This window comes from Ambystoma mexicanum, chromosome 11 (genome assembly GCF_040938575.1).
Source record: "Ambystoma mexicanum isolate Mex_15411 chromosome 11, UKY_AmexF1_1, whole genome shotgun sequence".
In the NCBI taxonomy this organism is placed as follows: Eukaryota; Metazoa; Chordata; class Amphibia; order Caudata; family Ambystomatidae; genus Ambystoma; species Ambystoma mexicanum.
In genome coordinates, this window is record NC_090934.1 from 1,383,860,583 (window position 1) to 1,383,881,011 (window position 20,429).

Genomic DNA, 20,429 nt, shown 5'->3' on the forward strand with positions numbered 1-20,429 from the left:
TAGATGATTACTATGAAGAATAATGGAGTAATCATCATTACCCAGTTGTGCAGTCTTACTGTGGGTCACAACACCTGCCTATAATGCAAACGATATTCTTGAAGTTGTTTTTTGCGTGAGCAAAGTTCTTCAGGCAGCTTGCTCCGCCCCAGGGCTGGAGATACTTGCATGCCACCTCCTGAGTGGCCGGTGGGGGATTCAATCAGATGACGTCACCGTGGCATTATTTGGGCAGTGTTGACGTTGGCCCGGGCGCCGATGGAATTCGCCCTGACTGTCCTCTCTGACAGCAGTTGCCTGCTCTGTCAGCGCAGAGAACAAGGGGAGTCTCGGGTTTCTGGGGGCTGAGCCGGATCCCAGGAACGCTGTCCGCCCGCCCGAGGCTGGAGCTGGACGGGCTTCCTCCCGGGAGACTTACCTCGCCATGGATGTTGCGCAAGGCGTCGCCGCTTGGCTGCACGAAGTGCTCGGATCCGAGGCGCAAGTGAGTGTCGGTGGAAGGCAGCGCTGAGAAGCAGCGCAGGGGGAGCTACCATGAGCGCCTCTGCCGCCACCGGGGTCTTCGTGCTGTCCCTCACAGCCATACCAGCCACCTATCTCTTCAACTTCATGGCTGCAACCAGCAGGTGAGGAGTTTCTTCTTGAACAGCTGTGCGCCTCGGAGCGCAGTGGTGCGCCTCGCAGCGCAGCTGTGCGCACGCTCCTGCGTCCTGGCGTTAACTTGGAGGGAGGGGCATCCTGGGTCAGAAAGATTACCCCCTTCCCCCAGCTTTAAGGGTAAAATTGCAAGGGAGACGGGCGTCTGGTTTTTGGACAGAATTGATATGTTGCAACTTTGCGTCTACTCTAAACGAAGGCCTGACCCCTCTGTCTATGACACAATGTCCCCATGGTGTGTCCCCCCACATTGACACTTATTATACGCTCTACACCCCTCTGAAATGTGGTAAGGAGATTGTTATTTCTTAATTGAAAGGGGGTGCCTTGTGACGTGTGGCAGTTTGACTGGTCTGCGGTGCGTCAGGATCATGAAACCTATTTGGTCCAAGCTATTATCGCAGGCAGAGGACAAAACACAGTCTAAGTAAAACAGAACCGTCGACACGCCCCAAAGCAGAAGCAGGTACAATCAACACATTGGATTACAGTTTTTACTCTCTCCTCAGAAAGCAGAAACAATGATTATCATTAGACCTCGGGGAGGGAAATGAATGCGTTTTTTTTATTGCATCCACGTGCAGTGGTGGCGGTGTTTTCTAATCCACTGCTTGCTGCGCGCACGCCCGTCCAGTCTCCGCTGGCTGCATTTGAGTTGTGTACAAGCCATTTTTTCCTGGTCTCTTGCGTTTCACTTTCCTTGGAAATACAAACCTGCTGTGTGTTATTTTTAGAAGCTGCTAAGAGACAAATGTGGGCACGGGCTTTGGTTAGCAACAATAGCCCAGGGGTGGGGGGGGGGGGGGGAGCTTGGCAGGGTGTTGCGATACTAAGCCCCCTGCCCTGGTTACTCAGCTTGCTCCTGGCCGGGCTCCGTGTAAAATGGAAACACGGTGGCTGGGTTAAACACACGCACACACACACACCCACACCCCGGGATGGGCTCCAGCAGGAGCACAATAAAACAATTGTGAGCTGGCGTGTCAGTCAATACAGCTCTAGTTCTTGACAGTAATCCTTCTAGTCGCCTTGTGCCATATTGCCTGCCCCAATGCACCGACGCGGTCATATTAGTTGGGTTATGTTAGTACTCATTATAGCGCCTCGTCGTGACTTGTAGTGCCTGCTGTCTCATGGCCTTTCTTTTTCTTTGTCGTTTTTTTCTCTTTATATTTGTTTCTTTTTGTTACTCTTGGTACAATATTTAATGTTGTGATTGACCTCGAATTACAACTGAATTGTAGGCCCTGTTTGGCACACATGAATCTCCTAAAACGTGATGTTACAAAAAAATCCTTGAAAAAAATATTCTTTTTAAAAATGTGAGTTTTTTTGAATTGCCAATTGTATTGTTGGTTATGTGATATATTTTAGATACTCAGCCTGGAAAAAGCCATCGAGGGTCGAAACACGTGTTGGCTGTGTGCTTTGATTAAACCAATATTTTCACCCGCGCTGTGTGATTGTGCATATTTCCAATCTAGTTTCTTTCAGGGTCCATTTGGGCACGGGCACCCATTTGTCACGATCACCGGCAGCAGATTTGCATTATTGTATTCATATGCACAAGTATTTGGCACGTGCAGTAGGTTCAACGCCTAAGTGCCCTTGTCTTTTCAAGCTTTGTACTTCTTATGTACCGCAGGCCCCCGCTATAATTAGGTAGTATTTTTAAAAAAGAACTGAGATAATACACTTAAAAATGAATAATTATTGGGCACTAACAGTCTTAAGTCCCACTGTTGTCCATCAAGTTGGAAATACAGTCGGTCGTTGTTATTCCTTAGGGGTATTTTCGGATTATGATAATTGATATTATTCTGATTACAAATCTCGCCGCTTGGCCTTTTAGACAGCCATTTCAAATGGTTTGTTTTTCTTGGACTGCGTGTGATGTCACTGATGTTATGGGTTTTCCCTCAAGCTTACGTGTGTATAGCGGTCTTCCATCCGCACAGCGTTATTTTTGGGCGTGTCGGCACGTTCGCTTTATATTTTCGAAAGAGCAAAGAGTCATCTGTTAAAAACAAGTCACCAATTAAATGAATTTGGGGAGGCGCAATTAGAAACCAATAAATGATCTTATTTAGATAATGGTTAGACAGAATTCAACTAAATTTCCTTTGAAGAGACTAATGAAGGCAACAAGAATGAGGAACCCCGACTTAATCACAATCAACAATGATTCTGAAAAGGAGATCACAAATGTTTATTAGAGATCCAAGCTGCAAATACTTTATTATCTTTCTCCACCAGAGTAATGATTTGTATACGCCAAGTTAATAATATGGATACAGCACAAGTTTGGGGATTTAGTAAAACTGTAGTTATGGTGATATTCAATATTCAATTCTGCAAAAAGGCGCTGAAAAGAGATCAATACAGAGGAGTGAGGACTGAAATCACCACTCACAGAGCCTCCTTGATTTTTGTTATGTTTCGGCCGCTGTTGCGGAGCTAACCTTCTTCAGGACAAAGGTATGTATTACATAGGAGCTGTATCACATTCGAGATAACTTATCAATTTAGGAACTTTTCGGCAATGGAACTGTGAACAGATTGTAATGTTTTAACGTATGTTTGTGAAGCCAATGTTATTTTCAACAAATAGACGCCTCTTAGTATCAAAGAGCTGTGTTGCTCATGATCCCTTTGACTCAGAGGAACAGTGACTCTCCCTTGAAGCTACTGTGCAATCTGTAACTAGTAAAGCGTGAAAGTGAACCAAGGCTAACATCCCTTTCAGGAGAAAAAGACACCATGCAGAAAAAAACTTGCTGGTCACAGCACTCCTTCAGTCTGAAGCCATAAGACCACAATTGCAGAATCATCCAGACACAGAAACAACACCACCGCCGTGGTGATGTAAGAAGAACACTTCCTCCCTGGAAGTACACGTGCACCATGACAGATTAGGAAACTTTCCAGCTATCTCACTACCAACACGCAAGCAGCGTGAACTGAAAAGATAACTCAGCGAGTGTGCGCCTCAGATATGTGGTGAGTTCCCAAGATTGAGTTCCGGTAAGGCCAACTCATCGCCTCATTCTTCGGAGGTCGATAATTTGAGCCGCCACGAAGCACTATATACAAACGTGAAATCCTTTTTTTATAAACATTGACAGTTTTACAAAAAGAGTACACCCACCCACCTACTAAGTCAAAAAGCAGATCCAAGATGCCACTGCAATGCCAGTCTCTGCGAACCCCAGGACTGCCCATCACATGATGAGCAAGACCTTGGGCTCGATGAACAGGGATAGCTCTGGAATCCTAGTCCTCACCATACTATACCCATCAGCAGCCACCCCACTGACCCTGTAGCATAACAGCAGCTTCATTCCAGCGATAGGTGAAGCCGGCTGTAGGAAGGTTCCGCCAATACATTGACATATACTTTACGGGCTTGAGGATGCCGTTATTTACGTGTGCTCCTTACTTGCGATCAGCTCCGGTTTACGCCATGCCGCTAATTTCGGTATGGTGGGGTGCGCACAAGACCGATAATTACGGCATTATAGTTTACGGTGCCGTAATTAGCGGTCTGAGGGGTCAGAATAGCATGTAGCGGTAAACAATTCCGGTAAATCATTACCGGCATGGTTTTTTAGCTTACCTCCATGCTCAGAATGACCCCCATTCTGTTTTACAGCACCTCTCCTTTCTTTCTTCCGTGTAGCCAAATTCGCCAAAACCAGAAATGCCTGGCATGCAAAAAAAAGTGTAAGTGCTGTCGATACACTTTTACGCCTCATTTTTGCACTTTTTCCCCTCACTCTGTGGGCCTTATAAAATGACCCCCCAAAGTGTTTGAGATTAATAATGTGTTTAGTGTGGTTCACTAATTAAGCTATAAGCACCCATTTCACAGGCAGGAACATGTGGTAACGGCCCGGGCCTGAATTAATATGCAAGGGCTTTTAACGAGGGTGCCGGTGCCGTTACCACGAACAGGTGCTAGTTATGGCTCTTCCGGTTTTCAAACCGGAAACTCGGGGTGCTGATAGTAATGTTTTTTACACTGCTCCACTCCACCACTCCTAAATCTTTTTCCCATTTCCATGGCACTCAGCAGGAAGGCGGAGCAGCAGCAGCGGCGACGGTGGGGCCGCTTCCGTCGCTGAAGGCATCTGATAAGTGGGGGTGTTAGTGAGGTTGAGGAGAAGATGGCAGGGGAAGCAGCCGTCAGGCTGATCGTAAAGTGAGTTTGGGTAGTGGGATTCAGCCTGCGACCGAGCAACCTGATTGGTTGCTCCCCTGCCACAAGTAGCAGAACATGTTTATTGCAGATTAATCCATAAAACGCAGTTCACCACCTTGACAGCATCGTCTAAGACCTGAACCACACGAGAAAAAGGGAAATCGCAACAAAATTGTATTACATTATTTCATGTAGTTCATATAGTTAAGATAAAAACGTCACCAATAAAATACTGTTTGAGGCCTACTTTGAGTGGGTGTCTGGTTTATGTAGAGAGATTAAGGGAAGTGAGTATGTCCAAGTAAACAACATTAGTGGTCCATAATTTAGAGTTGTGTCACCCTCGGGCTGTAATGATGCTGAGCCCATATGAAGAGATACCGGCCACACGTCACACCGCCTCTTGGATCAATTATGTCAGCAACTGCGGAAATCGGAAAAGCATATTCTAAGCAATAAAAAAAATGATAAAGGCTCAAAACCATAACACATGTTGGCCCAAAAATAGATGTGCCACGCCAGTCAGGAAAGAAGGATGTCAGTAACTAGAGCAACAGTATTGTGTAACTGTGGCCAAGCAGTGAAAGGGCACACAAGAGATGATCTGCCTATTGATGGCTGGCAGATGGATAACTGCTGCCAGGGAGATGACAGCCATTATCCAAATGTTCCACAAAGTCCAAAAGGCCCAAATATAATGCTGTCATCTCATATGCACAGCTGACTTTTAAAACATATGTGTTGATGCATTGGGTTTCTGTGGCATGTCATTTAAGGAGCCATCTTACCATTGAGAAGCATAGTTATGATTGTAAGGTGGTGCAGGTGGCTGTTTTTTTAAGTAAAACAAAAGAGGTGATGGCTGGAAGGTTTAGAATGAATCATAACCTCTGGCATTGCTCTGGGCAACGCTGCAGACCGCCATTCTTCAGCTGCCAGGCCATTACAAAAGGGGAAAGATCATATGCAAATTAGGCTTGGCCCCACCCCAAAAGGGGCAGTCCAGCCCGACCTGCTAGGTCACATCCCTTCTGCACGAGACCACAACCATCCCCAGACATGTTTCTGCCTCCTTGAGCAGTAGCTTGGGTCTCTAGGCCCAGCAGGCGTGGGACCAACGTCTGGGCATACCTGTCCCACTGGGGTGTCTACAGCAAAATAAAAGAGGTGATGGCTGAAAGGTTTAGAATTAATCTTAACCTCTGTCATTGCTCTGGGCAACCCTGCAGATGGGTCTCATTACAAGTTTGGAGGTAGCCTTGCCGGTAAAACCGGCAGGCTGCTGCCAAACTTGCAATATGTTCCGGCACCCGCAAATGGGCAATTACCAGACCATTCTGGTGATTGGGGCACCGGAAAAAACGATGCTCCCCATTCCCACTCGGCCCCATAGGGCTCAGTGGTAATGGGGAAGTCGGATGCACCAGCACCATTGTAAACGGTGCTGATGCATCCGACATGCTGTGCTCGCGGGTGCCGCTCTGCCCGCCAGGTTCGGCCTGGCGGGCAGAAAGGCACCCGCGAGCACAACTTGTAGTTTACCGGTCGGGAACTGCGGTACGGGCAATCTTACTGGTACTGTAGATCCCGGACTGGCAAACTTATAACGAGGCCCTATGTTTTTTTAAGTAAACTCTTGTGAGTCCTAGTCCAATGGCAGTATAGTCACTGTTCCGGTTACACAATGATCAGTCTGAACAGAACTTGCTTTGAACGTTTAACACGGTGGTGATTGATTGATTTTAGTCATGTGACGTTGATCGCGGTAGTAGGCTACTTACAGAGAGCAGTGCTTTGATGGCATGGGGGTCACTATTTTGTGTACAATGCCAGTTTTCATAGCTGAGCTTGCTGAATAATTTATTTATTTCTCACTTATGTTTTATTTCATTTTTTATAAAGAACTGATTGTTTATGCCTTGAGCAGGGGCAGCCCGAATTCAAGCCTCCAACTTGAGTGATTTTATATGATCGTCTGATGTGCTCATCCTGGAGGCAAGAGGTGCACGAGGAGACTGCGAGTAGAAGCAATCTATTGGCTTGATATGTGTACTCCTTAGGCCCAGAGGTGCACATCTGGGGGCAATGTGTAAGGTGCTGCTGCCCCTGGAATGTCGTGCCCTGAATGTAACAGTAAGTGCTTCGAGTTGTATAAATAACAACCTGTAAACAAAATAAGCGAAATGGGCCCACTCCTTACCATGCCACATGCGCGAGCCGTGGATCCGGGAGAAGTATGCTATCTCCCTAAACTTGGACATACACGTGTAAGTAGTACCTTCAATGGAGTGTAAGGTGTGCGGGCGGTAGAACGTAAGAGGAACCCGTAGGGCAAATGGGCGAACCTGGTCCTGCTCCCTAACACTTGCATATGCTGTGTCCTGGAATTTAGGCTGTCTATGGCGACCCCAACCAATTCTGGGTTCCCTTGTTTGCAAATAAATGCAGAGCACACCAGTGCGGGATTCACTGCAGAATACAGGGCAGTCTATAATTACCAGAGGAAAAAATACTACAGTTCTCCAAATAAATGGAGTGCAGAAGATAACTGAGTCGGACTAACTTTTTCTAGGGGTTTGGAAATACCACATGCTATAGGCAAAATGGAGAAACACAGTGTTCTTAATAACCCCACGGATAGTGGCTTAAATACCTTGTCTTCACATTAAAAGTTTGTTAAACAGTACAATACATAAATACCGTAGCCCCCTGCAGAGATAATTCGGGTTCGAATTTCAAAAACTGTTCAAACAGCGTCATAAATAACATTCAAAGGTTCAGTGTTAAATACCTGGGAATAACATAAACAAGTCAATTAACAGTGCAATTCTTTGACACAAGTCCAAAGACGGAGATCATTTGGTTCCATGTCAACACAGGGTTACCCGGTTACCCGTGTCAGTAATAAAACCCAATGGCTTTGCCTTAAATACCTGGGTGTTGCAATAAAGGTCAATTAACCGTGCAAGAGGTTTTTGTTCTCTGTTTTCATCCTGGCAAAGGGCATAACCCACTAACCTAAGGGTAGCTGCATTCTACCGTGCAGACAAATTGTGTTACACTGAGGACTACCATCAACAAATTGAGATACAAGAAAACATACTTACATTGCACAACCAGGTCCTTTCTCTCTCTGAGTAAGGACACGACCTAGCTTGGGCTAATAAAACATGATGTCCCCTTAGGGAATATACCAATGGGGAGCCATACAAAGCCCACACAAAGCCCTCTGAGAGAGGAACAAAATAAATAACTGCGTAGCGTAATCACCCGCACCAACCACCACAATAATAATGGGGGACAAACTCTCCTCTCACCCGCCGTTGACTATCAGAGGAATGGATCGTTTTTTTCCCCTCCGAGTAACTAAGCAGTAGAGAAACTCTACCCGCAGAGCACACCACCAAAATAGCAGGTCGCATACCCTAATTTAGTTACCACAACAAAAAGAAAATCTGCTTTATTATTATTTCCTTTTTCTTATAAACTGTGTGTCAGAATTAAAAAGACTCTGAGCGCCGAGAAGGAGTCTGCGCCAGCCGTGGTGCAGAGAAATGTTTGCGCAGCAAGTTTGTTTTTGTGTGCGTTGACGTTTACGCCAGCTATACCGTGGCAGATGTGTTTCACGATTTGCACGTATTTTTCTGGGCGCCGGTGAGCCTGGTTCAATTCCATGAATACGGGTTTTTAGCGTGCATATAGGCGTTGCGAGGATTTTACTGTGGTACTTCCCTCGTTACACCCATATTTTCGCCTGTTGTTCCCCATTCCACGTCTTCCGCCCCCTTTTTAGGTGACTGCACAGACACGAGCGGGCCTTCGCTTGGAGTCTCGCGCAAGGTGTTCGTGGTGTCACAGTAATGTGTTGGACAGGCGCGGTTTCCTCGCGAATCCCTGGTAAGCCCTGTGCATTGTGTTCCATGAATCGAAAAACAGGCGCTTGCGCTCGATTTCACGTGCAAGCCCCCTATTTTCCGCGCAAATAATTCCATGAATCGGGCCCCCTCTGTCTCCCAGAGTAGTTTCAAGCGCAACTCTTTCCCCCAGAAAAGTCACTGGATAGGAAAAAGGCACACATCTTTTTTTTTTCCTTTTACTCTTTCCTTCTTCTTCGTTTGTGGTTTAGCCCATGTAGTAAAATCCCTTTGTTATATTGTGGGATGTTTCCCAAAAAATCAACCCCACAATGGGGTCTAAGCTAAGGGGCCGATTCATGGAACAAACGTGCGCCGAAAATCTTGGCGCAAGCAGGCGCAAGCATGAAAAAACAGGCGCACGTGCGATTCATGGAAGTCCCTGCGCTTGTTTTCCTTGGGATGTGTGCCAAACCCGAGCATGGCGCACACGGGCGCACATGTCATTGCAACAGCTCAAACGCTGTGCGCGACGCGCACAGGGAAAGCGCACAACATCCACGCACACACCAAAAAGGGGGGGACACGGGGCGTAACACGCAGAATGGGGAACAACGCGTGAAAAAGAAGGCATAACTGGGGAAGTACTGCTGGGAAGTACACGGAACGCCCACACGCACGCGAACCACACGTATTCTTGGAATCGAATAGGGCAAACCCACGCACGGGCAAAGACACGCACAGGCCTAAACACGTCCGCCACACGAAGGCAGGCGGTAGCGTCCCTGCGCATTACAAAAGTGTGCGCAAACAAAAAGCACGTATATACAGCTATGATGAATGTCCCATACTGTGGCCCCCCAGGATAAATGACGTGCACGAAACACACAGGCACCCCATAAAAAGAAGAAAAAGAGACAAGCGCCCCCAGTAGCCCACGTGTGTGCAAAAATGACACACGTAGTACGGTGTGGCAGCCAGGAGTCAAACAAAAACCTACGCGATCAACAGGCAGGCCAGTATGGCTGTAAAAAAAAAAGGGGGTACGCGACAAACACGGACACCCGCTGTGTGAAAAATAGCGTGTGTGTGTATTTCGGGGGTGCGTGGGAAGTTTCACATGTGAAAGGTCCTGTGTGAGTGGGGTACGTGTATTACTGGGGTGCGCAGGAAGTTTCACACGCGATTGGCCCTGTGCGAGTGGGGTACGTGTATTACTGGGGTGCGTGGGAAGTTTTGCACGCGATTGGCCCTGTGCGAGTGGGTTATGTGTATTCCTGGGGTTCGCAGGAAGTTTCACACGCGATTGGACTTGTGCGAGTGGGGTACGTGTATTACTGGGGTGCGTGGGAAGTTTCACACGCGATTGGCCCTGTGCGAGTGGGGTACATGTATTCCTGTGGTTTGCAGGAAGTTTTACACGCGAAAGGGCCCTGTGCGAGTGGGGTACGTGTATTACTGGGGTTCCCGGGTAGTTTCACACGCGATTGGCCCTGGGCGAGAGGGATACCACTCACCGTCTGCCTTGTGTGTAGAAGAACGCATAGCCAACACCCACCCCCTGTGAAGTAATAGCGTGTGAACCCCAACGGCTGGAAAACACGCCCTCACCCCACGAAAAGCACGTACAGAGCAATGGAAAGCCACGTGGGATCTTTAACCCGTGCCAGGGCAACGCCCATGCCTGATACATCACAGACGTGCTTGCGCGCTAAAGGCCTTTGGGCCAATGAAATCGCGTACGTGTGCTGACACGCTTACCCGCTAAGGGCCTTTCCTCGGATTTCACACTGACGTGCACTTTTTTCACGTGCCAATTCACTCCGTATCAAGCTGGCCACGCGTACACACACGGAAGACCATGCTCCTGCCCTGAAGGCCATTTTCCTGCCCCCCAGAACCGCAAGCACGCTCCCACCTGCCATCTTCTGCTGCCTGACTGCCTGTTGCCCACGTGCCCTGCTATTTGGTGCCTGCATGTCAGCCAGGGTTCCAGTTGCTGTGTCCACCCCTGCTGGAACAGAAGACTCCCGAATGGGATACCATCGCTTCACAGCCCAGCCCCAGGACCCAGTTGCTCACCCACGCCTACCTCGGGGTCGCCATGTCGGGGCAAACACCATCTGAGACCACTGGCGACCCCCCAGCCAGAGAGGCAGAGGGCCACCAGCTTCAGTGTGAAGGAAGTTGGTGTCCTGGTGGAGCATGTCCTGGGGCATTATGATGCCCTCTTCGGAACATCACGCATCAACAAGGAAGGACGGGAGAGGATCTGGGACGACGTAGTGGTTGCCATCAATGCGGAGGGGGTGGCAACCCGTGACATCAAGCACGTCAAGAAGCGCTGGGAGGACTTCAGGTCCAGGACCCTCACAAGGCCCAGCGCCTCGCGGAGGGGGGCCGGGTCAGCATGAGTGACATCCAGATGAGGGTCCTGGAACACGTATGCCCAGCACTCCACGCCCAGATCCTTCAGAGGAAGACCCGCTTGGAGTTGAGCTGTAAGTGGCCAAGCATTGGTGTGCGAGACAGGGCATGTTGCAGTGTGCTGGTAGTCTGATACTTGCCTGTATGTGTGACATGGGCCATGTATGGATGTGTGTGTGCAGGGACATCATGGTCATGCATGTGAGACCAGTAATGTGCGAACCACATGGTTGGTGCGTGAGTTCCAATGCTACATGGGGAGCTGTATGGCAGATGCACACAAGAAAGCATGCCAGTGTCTGTTCTTGCACATGGTGGGGGTGTGAGGGATGGGTGCTGCTGTCATGTACATGTATGTTGCACATGTGTGTGTGTGTCTGAGAAGTGTGTCTGTGACTTTGATACGCCATGGATTCATGACACATGTCCGAGATGATGTGTAGATTCACTCATGCAGTGCGGTTACCGTTGAATGCACTGTGTCTATCCACTGTGTCTGTGGTGTACAAGGCATGATGCATGACCCTCCGGTGATGTGTGTGCATGGGATCAGTGTGAGCCAGGATGCATGTGAGTTTGAAGGCAACATTTTGATTAATAGAGGCCCTTGTACATGGATGCTGATGTTGATTGCAGGCGCCATGCCTGTTTATGCATGTGTGTTGCGTGCATTCACCCATGTGTTGTGGAGGGACAGGATGGAAGTGACGTTAGACACTGCCACTCATGTGTTATTGCTTCCTGTCTAGGGGAATATTGTACTGTACCCTGATGCTTGTGTTCTATGTCTCCCTCTACGCAGTGTCAAGTGAAGAAGAGGGCGGAGACGGCGCTGTGGAGCCAAGCGGCGGGGATGCCTTCACTGGGCGGCGACACAAGGCCCAGCCACCCTCCCAGGACTTGCCATCATCTGGGAGCAAGGGGGCTGGTGCCGCATCTGCCACTACGGCTGTGGCGGAAGGGCCGGGTGAGCCCCCACAGGGGCTTGCAATGGCGGAAGACGGTACGGAGACATCCAGGTTGGTGGTCTCCACAGAGGAGGAGGAGCCTGCTACTGAGCTGGACATGAGGTCTGGTGGGGGTAGTACCACTGCTGCAAGTGGTGCAGTCCAGGGCCAGGGTCAGGAGGCAGCACAGGTGTAACTCACCACTCCATTAGACCAGGGAAGTAGACAGCCGACCCAGAGAAGACAGGTGTGCAAGGAATCAATGTTCGGCCTTAACTTCCAGCCCCCTGAGTTCAAGACTCAGGCTTCCTCAAAGAGGGACTCTTTTCTACAACATACCTCTCTGCTGTTTCTATTGGGACAGACAGAGATGTCAACTGAACAAAAGAGAGGGGAGAACACGCACCGCCAATACCAATGCTGAAAAGGAAAACAAGAAGTTTAGACAATGGTTGACAAATCTAAGTACCAAATCAGCAGAAAAAAGGCATTGGGTTACCTAAATAGGTATCGGAATGGAGTTTCCCCGGAATGAATCTAAAAAGAATAAGGAGAGACTAAGTGTTTGGAACCGTGAAAGGGGCCCTAATATACATATATATAACGTGGAAGCACCGACCTGAATAGTAGAATATGAGGTTGAAGGAATCCTTTGGAGTCAACGGTAGGATAAAATAATAAACAGGAATGTTAGTAATGGGAAAATAACCCGGGCGGCACGAGGGACGCACTAGTGACGGGTTGGTGCAGAATCAGAATCAGGAAAGCGTTCGGCTGCACTAGGATGGTAAAGTTCCCAAGTCTCTAACTCCACTTGCTTCCCAGAGTCACCATTATGAGAGCACAGAGGAAGATGTAAACACTCACCCGTTCTCCTTTCTTATAGGATCTCAGAATGGGGAGCGGCGTAGCGGATGCAGCTCGGCTGAATGCTCGCTGTGGAGAGCGGAAGGTAGCTGGAGCAGGAGCCGGGAAGAAGCCACGTAAGGCTGGAGCGGCAGCTGAAGCAGGAGCCGGGAAGGAGCCACGTAAGGCTGGAGCGGCAGCTGAAGCAGTAGCCGGGAAGGAGCCACTTAAGGCTGGAGCAACAAGAAGAAATCCAAAGACGTTCCGCGTCAAAGCCCGGAAGGTACAACGAAGACCAGAGGAGTGGGAGGAGCAGGTCAGGAGCAGTCCGGGTCGAAAGCCGTATGTAAACAAACAAATCCAATGAGGGAGAAGAGTCACAATCCAGTAGCCAGGTGGAGGGTCGAGACCAGGATAGCTTTAGGAAAACAACAATACGGACGGAACCGCGATAGCGAGTATACGCTAATTAGCAGCAACAAAAGTTTGCGAAAGACGGCTTTTTAAAGCCGCATGGGGGCGTGTCTAGTAGCACGTCTCTCGCGTACGAGTCGTGTCAGCTAACACGATTTCCGCCTTTGTTTGTGCAGGCGCCATTGTAACCGGTACCGACTCCACAGAGGAGCATGCCGATCATTGGAGTGCAAAAGATGCTGTGCGGGGAACCGATGTGTAACAACAGGTCACCGCGGAGGGGCCTGTGCATGTCCCTGTCCTTGACCCTGTGACTGCACCACCATGCACCAGCAGGGAGACCCCGTCCGCATGTAGGGGAGAGTGCCATGTCATTTGCCTCTCCACTACCTGCGGACGAGGGGTCCCATTAACGTATGGGCTCTGTCCTGATTGGTGTCGCGTTGGGCACGCGTGACATTCGTGATGATGTGTGTTCTTGTTGGCCAGAGAACGCACACCATCACGAAGAGCAGCGTCACGATGTGGCACTGTTGGGAGGGGCCCTGGTTGGTGGGTTCCTACATGTGACGCACACTCTGGCGGACCTCTTCTCCTCTGTGGAGACTCTGCGCCAGTCGTTCTCCCTGCCGTCTTCCGGCCCAGATTCCACCAGGGCCCACTGTGGACCTGGCCTGACCAACAAAGCCAGCTTGGTGAAGATCCCATCCCTGCCACAGTCGGGAGTCGGCGGTCCAGCAAGGGTGGACACCACAACTGGAGACCAGCTGATGGAGGATGTTCAGGCATCGTCGGACAGGGCACATGGACAGCAGCAGCAGGAGCAGGCTCTAGGTGGGAGCAATGATGGCTCGGGGCCATCGACATCAGGGGGGCAGGCATCGGCCAGAGGGCAGGAGGACCCTGCAACGGATGCGTCTTCCGTGTGGCTGCGGTTGGGCCAGTGTATAGGTGCGGAGCGGCGGTGGGCGGAAAAGAGGCACGGCTCACCATGGTCAGGGCGGAGTTCTCCATGCATCGGGCGTTGAGGCGGGCAGAGTGCCTCGAGGCGACTCACAGGGAGTTGGAACAGGCCATGAGTGCCTCCCTGCGAGACCTCAGGGCCAGGGCAGAGGCCCGCCTCAGGGACATCGACATGGAGTTCGATGATGCCCTGGCCCGGGACACCACAGAGTGAGCCGCAGGACTTTCCCGCCGCCATTGTATATAGTTAGATAGTGTTGGGTTTCCTTTCCTTTTTTTTTTATTTTGGTTGCGCTTGGACAATGCACCACGTTTTTGTATATAGTTTTTATTAGGTAGTATTTCTGGTAGGTTTCATTTCATCAGTTGGGCTCATGGACCCTGGATTGTTCAATTGTACATAGTTCACCATTGGATTATTCACATTTTTTTAATTTTCACCATGGAGCAATGGATTTCACTTTCTTTTTTCCCTTGGATTTGCTTTGTTGGACTGTGGACACCATTTCTTTTGGATTTCTTTGGATTATGATTTCTTGTTTTTTATTCTTTTACGGACATGCAGCATTTCTTTAATTATTCCCATTGTTGTGTGTTTTCTTTTAATTACATTCATGTTGTGTTTAATACATTTTTTTCTTCATACTTTGATGTGTGGTATTATCTCATTGGTTTCATGCATGTCATGATATGGGTTTTCACATTCACTTGCACCCATTGTGTGTGTGTGACGGACATGTGTTCATTTACATACTTGCCTTTGGGGTTGTATCATGTAATTGGCTTTTCTATGTGGGTGGATGCAATACTTGGTTGAGTCTTTGGGCTGGGGAGGCTGGCCATAAGGGCCATGATTGAGGATCGTCATGACATGGGGACAGGGGGACATGAGTGGGACATGAGTGGGGGCCTGCTGGCAGGTGCCCTGCACTGCTGGGGGGTGGGCGTGCAGGGGGACATGAGTGGGGGCCTACTGGCAGGTGCCCTGCACTGCTGGGGGGTGGGGGTGCAGGGGGACATGAGTGTGGGCCTGCTGGCAGGTGCCCTGCACTGCTGGGGGGTGGGGGTGCAGGGGGAGATGAGTGTGGGCCTGCTGGCAGGTGCCCTGCACTGCTGGGGGGTGGGGGTTCAGGGGGACATGAGTTGGTGATCAGTAGTGCAAGCTGACATGTGGCTTGGCTGGGGGGCATGCCCATGGTGGATGGGCTGCCTGCAGGACATGACCAGGAGTGCAGGGTAGTCCCCTGTGGTGTGAGCTGCCTGCAGGTGCCGTGGAGGGTGTAGAGGGAACACCTGGTAGGACCCACACTGCCAATTCACGTGTAGGACTCCCCGCGCACCCCCGAAATACACATACTGTGCTCCAATCGTGTGTGAAACTTACCGCGCCCATACCCCGAAATACACGTACCCTGCTCAAATCGCGTGTGAGATTTCACGCGAACCCCAGTTATACACGTACCCCGCTCGGACAGGGCCAATCGCGTGTGAAACTTCCCGCGCACTTCCCGAAATACACGTACCCTGCTCAATCGCGTGAAGTCTCACACGCGAACCCCAATTATACACGTACCCCACTCGCACAGGGCCTATCGCGTGTGAAACTTCCCGCTAACCCCAGTAATACATGTACCCCACTCGCACAGGGCCAATCGCGTGCAAAATTTCCCGCGAACCCCAGTAGTACACGTACCCCACTCGCACAGGGCCAATCGCGTGTGAAACTTCCCGCTAACCCCAGTAATACACGTACCCCACTCGCACAGGGCCCATCGCGTGTGAAACTTCCCGCGAACCCCAGTAATACACATTCCCCGCTTGCCGTGTGCTGTGTGGCGGCCATGTATACTGGTACAGGGTTAGCGCAGCCCTTTGCGCTGGATTGGGGATTTTGATGGCTTTTCCCTGCACGAGGGGCGTTCTTGGGGGCGTAACTGGCGCTGCTGCAGGGTCGCTGCGCCACTGTGTGCTATGGCTGGTTTTGGTAGCTAAAATCCATGAATACGCTGTGCGCAGAAATGGATTTTAGCGCATGCGGCTGGCGCAGACAATCGCACGTGCACACTGTGCGCCAGCCGCGTGCGCCACTTGTGCGCTAAATTCTATGAATTACCCCCTAAATGAGCATTGGAAATTCCAATGATTTCGCCTGGCCAGTGTCCTTTATGAAAGAAACTGCCCCGTGTCGGAATACTGCCGGCTGAGCTTCCTAGTCTATAACAAACGCTACAAACTGCCGATTTACCTTTTAATGTGCAAACACACAACGTATAGAAGGTTTAAAGAGAGGGAAATGTATCCAGGTCTTTGTCGTCCCCTAGCATACACTAAAAAGTATTTGCATTTGTATTTTACTTATTTGTATAGCGCCCCAAGCCCGGAGACATCTGGGCGCATTTCTTCCATATACATAGGTTACATACTATACAATGACAAGGTTACATATTTACAAGTGTCATATCGAGGTTGCACAGTTACAGACATTATTAGTTAAATATAGCAGGTTTTAACTTGTGGATAGGCAAAAAACAGGAAATGCCTAAATCCCTTGGGCAAGAGCCACATTTTTACATTTCTCCTGAATACACGGTAGGAACATTCTATTCTTAAGTGTGTGGGTTCGATGTTCCACAATTTCGCTGTGAGGACTGGAAAGCTGCTACCTTCAGCCTCCTATAAATTGAGCCTTGGGATTTTGAGGCAATGTGCCTGTGCAGATCTGGTGGGGCGATCAGAAGTGTTGTGTAAGAAGTTGTTGGTCAGATATCTAAGCGCTAGGACTGCGAAAGACTTGTGTGTGAGTGACAGGGATTTGAATGAGATCCTTTGCTTGACCGATAACCAGAGTGTATGTATAAGTGTATGTGTAAGACGCTGTTCCCCGCCTTATCAATGCATCAAATTTGTTGTGTTTTAGTTTCTTACACAAAATCCGTTCTCGCACGGCTTCTGTAACACCACATGAGGGAAACGGACAACCACCCTTCACCGTACACCTCCCCTTATCCTACCTCTGGACTTCACACAGAATGACAGGGAACATTAGCCTCACATCTCAGCTACTCAGCCGAAGAGGCAGAGAAACAGCGGGGTCACACTCTGCCACTAGTTTCACGGAAAGCTCTGCACCATCTACTCAATGCGCCGGGGACAAGACCCCACAGAGCTTTGAGTCGCACACCAGGCCGAAACGGTCTGGCCGCAGGAAACGAAGGAAAGACCCAACACAAGGGAAAATGTGCCCCCTCTGCCTCCTTCTCTCTCTTTCTCTTCTGTTTCGCTTTTCCTGTGTGCCTTCCCATACCACGGGACCTTCCACACAGTCTCTCCCCCAGGGGAGCACCAGTTACGGCTGAGGTAAATTCACCTCAGGAACATGACTGCTTCCCCTGCTGACGGAAGGTACCATTGTTCTCCATTTTAAGACTTAGGAAATAAACATTAATAATCCAAAATGAAACCACATCGACGAAATGAATGGGGAATTTTATTTGCATAGAAAATATGTGGGTTGATATATACATATATATATATATATATTTCCTCTCTGGAAAACACAGAAAACCACAGAATCTACACACAAAGCAACTACACATAGGGCCACAAGCCACGAACACATAGTATACCACATGATTGTTAATAACATGTCAGAATATATGAATTCCCATTTTTATCTCAGATGCTGTTACTGGTCTCTGTCCCTTTAAGGGATGGGCAAATCATGTGGGAGAGGGAAGGGGAGGAGTTTGGTTTGGGAAAAGTCAGTACGTAGTAATTATCTGAATAAAGAGGACGTTAGAGAAGCGTCCGGTGTCGCATCTTTTTTCCATAGGCCTGAACGGCCTAACAACTCACCATTCAGCATTCTGCACTCCTGCTCCGTACGCTATTAGTTGATGTCCTCTGTGCCTGCGATCCTGCGACATGGTCCTGCACCCGATCCCTGGCTGATGGAGCGAGGTGGACCAAGCACCCTCCCTACTGCACCCCTCCTCTTTGCGCAATAAACCAAGGATGTCCACCGTGTGGCATTCTGCCAGCGGTCCTCCTCAGTCTGTAAAACAATGCACGTGCGCACACGCGCCGTCCACAGGTTGATGCCTGCAAGCTGCTCCACCTCCCAATATCCATCTATCCTGCTGCCAACATGGCCTGTCTCTTCCTCACGACCAGTGGAGAAACTTTGCTGAAAATGTTGGGGGGGACATGACCTCTGAAGAAAAGGTGCCCCATTCAAATGAATGGGGACAAAATAGTGTGCAATGAAAGTTGGGGGGGACAAACACCCCCGCCCCCCCCTAAAATTATGCCCATGCTCACGACGGCGGCTGCGGGCTATTTACAACCCAGCCGTCTGAATCACTGTGAAAATGTGCTGCACCCTACCCACATTTTGACATCCTGGGAAAGGCAAATATACATGTGCTATAAGCACGCCACCAAGACATTGATACCAGGACCTAGTCCTTTTCTTGTTCTCTTTCCCACACTAAAGCACAAGAGGTCCTGGACAGTGGGATACCCCAAATAGGCAGAAGAGAAGGAAGGTGGCAAAACGCCCTGCCAGTAAACCGCCCACAGAAGCCTCTGCACCGGGTCCAATGCAGAAGCCCCACGTGCACAAAAACAACTTTCACACCAGAAGGAGCCTGCGCAGAAGGGCACCCATACCTCAACTACTACACCTGCCACAATGAGCAACCCAGGGACACCACCCCCTACGCCCAGGTCCAAGTCAACCCTGTTGCGCATGCCACTCCCGTTCACCATCATCCCGCAAGTGGACAAAGGCCCGAGATGGGTCGAGTGGATGGAGGACTTTAACCATTTCGTAAAAGTGGCAAGGGAAGAAAACTCACCCAGCCTATAACCTGGTCGGCAGTGAAATCAAGACCATCGGCAAGACCATCCCCCCAGAAAATCAACTGGACTTCACCTCGCTAATAAATGCCCTAAATAAGAAGCTTGTAATTGAACCAAATCGCTACTATGAACGGTACAATCAGTGTACACAGAGAGTGGAATAGACGGTTGATGAGTTCATCACCCTCCTGAGAATAAAGGGCATGCATTGCCAGTTCCATGCATTCTCCCTGGATGAGGCGATACGGCTACGAGTGATTGAGGGATGCCTGTGCCCCGCCCTCAAGAAACAATTGCTGAAGAAGCCTCTCTCAATCGAAGTGAGCGAGCTGGCGAGAATCTTTGAGAGGGTGGATGCACAAGCAGTGTCCATGACAGGCACCCCCAGCACAACGCAAGACAAAGTTGAACTCATTGCTCCGATTCAACCAGCACCCCAGCGACCAGGAGACAGAGGGGCCGCACCCTACAGAGGGGCCAGCCAAACAGGGCCCAGAACACAAAGGCAGTGCTACTGCTGTGGAATGGCTTTCCCACATTCAGGGACCTTCCCCGCACTCTAGCAAAGATGCACCAACTGCAGAACAGAGGGACATTTCCAGTCCGTTTGTAGGGAAGGAAGACAGTTCCCTACTGCGAAAATGAATCCACAAGCACAAAACAGGATGTATGGGCGAGCCCTGAAAGGCCCAACGTACCAGACCAGATTTTAGCAACCAGGTGCATGGCGATATGTCAGAGCTGTGGAGGAATACCACCGAGCGGACCACGCCCAAAACTATGACTAATATGACCAGCCTCTACAACTCAAAGATGAATACGACGGACCCCCGCAAGCATATGAAGACTACAATGAACATCACCAGTCTGCACCCTCATATGGAAGGGATGACTATGATCAATCATACCAGGACGAATATGTCAACCTCATCCTGGATGACCGAGAGTTGAGAGAGGTGCCCAGGATTGCAGTCAACATTGGAAACAGACAATTTTGTTTTCTGGTTGATTCTGGCATCACAGTCAACATCATGAGTGAACAAGAGTTCCTACAGATTCCCGTGAAGCCAATGCTGGCCAAAACGAATTTGAGGATCTTCCAATCGGGAGCAACACAACCTCTTCACTCCATAGGCCACTTCAAATGTCAACTTATGCACAAGGGGCTGACGGTAGCCACAATCATCCACGTTATTCGGAGCCCGACAAAAGGGCGATGCCTCCTTAGCTATCACACAGCATCCTGCCTGGGCCTCA

General features: G+C 49.7%; 1 protein-coding gene across 1 annotated transcript in view; it reads left to right on the forward strand.

Annotated features, from left to right (window-relative positions):
- Nucleotides 1-231: 231 nt before the first annotated feature.
- TM6SF1 (transmembrane 6 superfamily member 1) overlaps nucleotides 232-20,429 on the forward strand; it is a 411,212-nt gene continuing 391,014 nt past the window's right edge. The window contains exon 1 of the mRNA XM_069624987.1: nucleotides 232-626. Coding sequence (XP_069481088.1) covers nucleotides 535-626 — 92 coding nt within the window. The 5' untranslated portion in view covers nucleotides 232-534. The remainder of the gene's footprint in view (nucleotides 627-20,429) is intronic.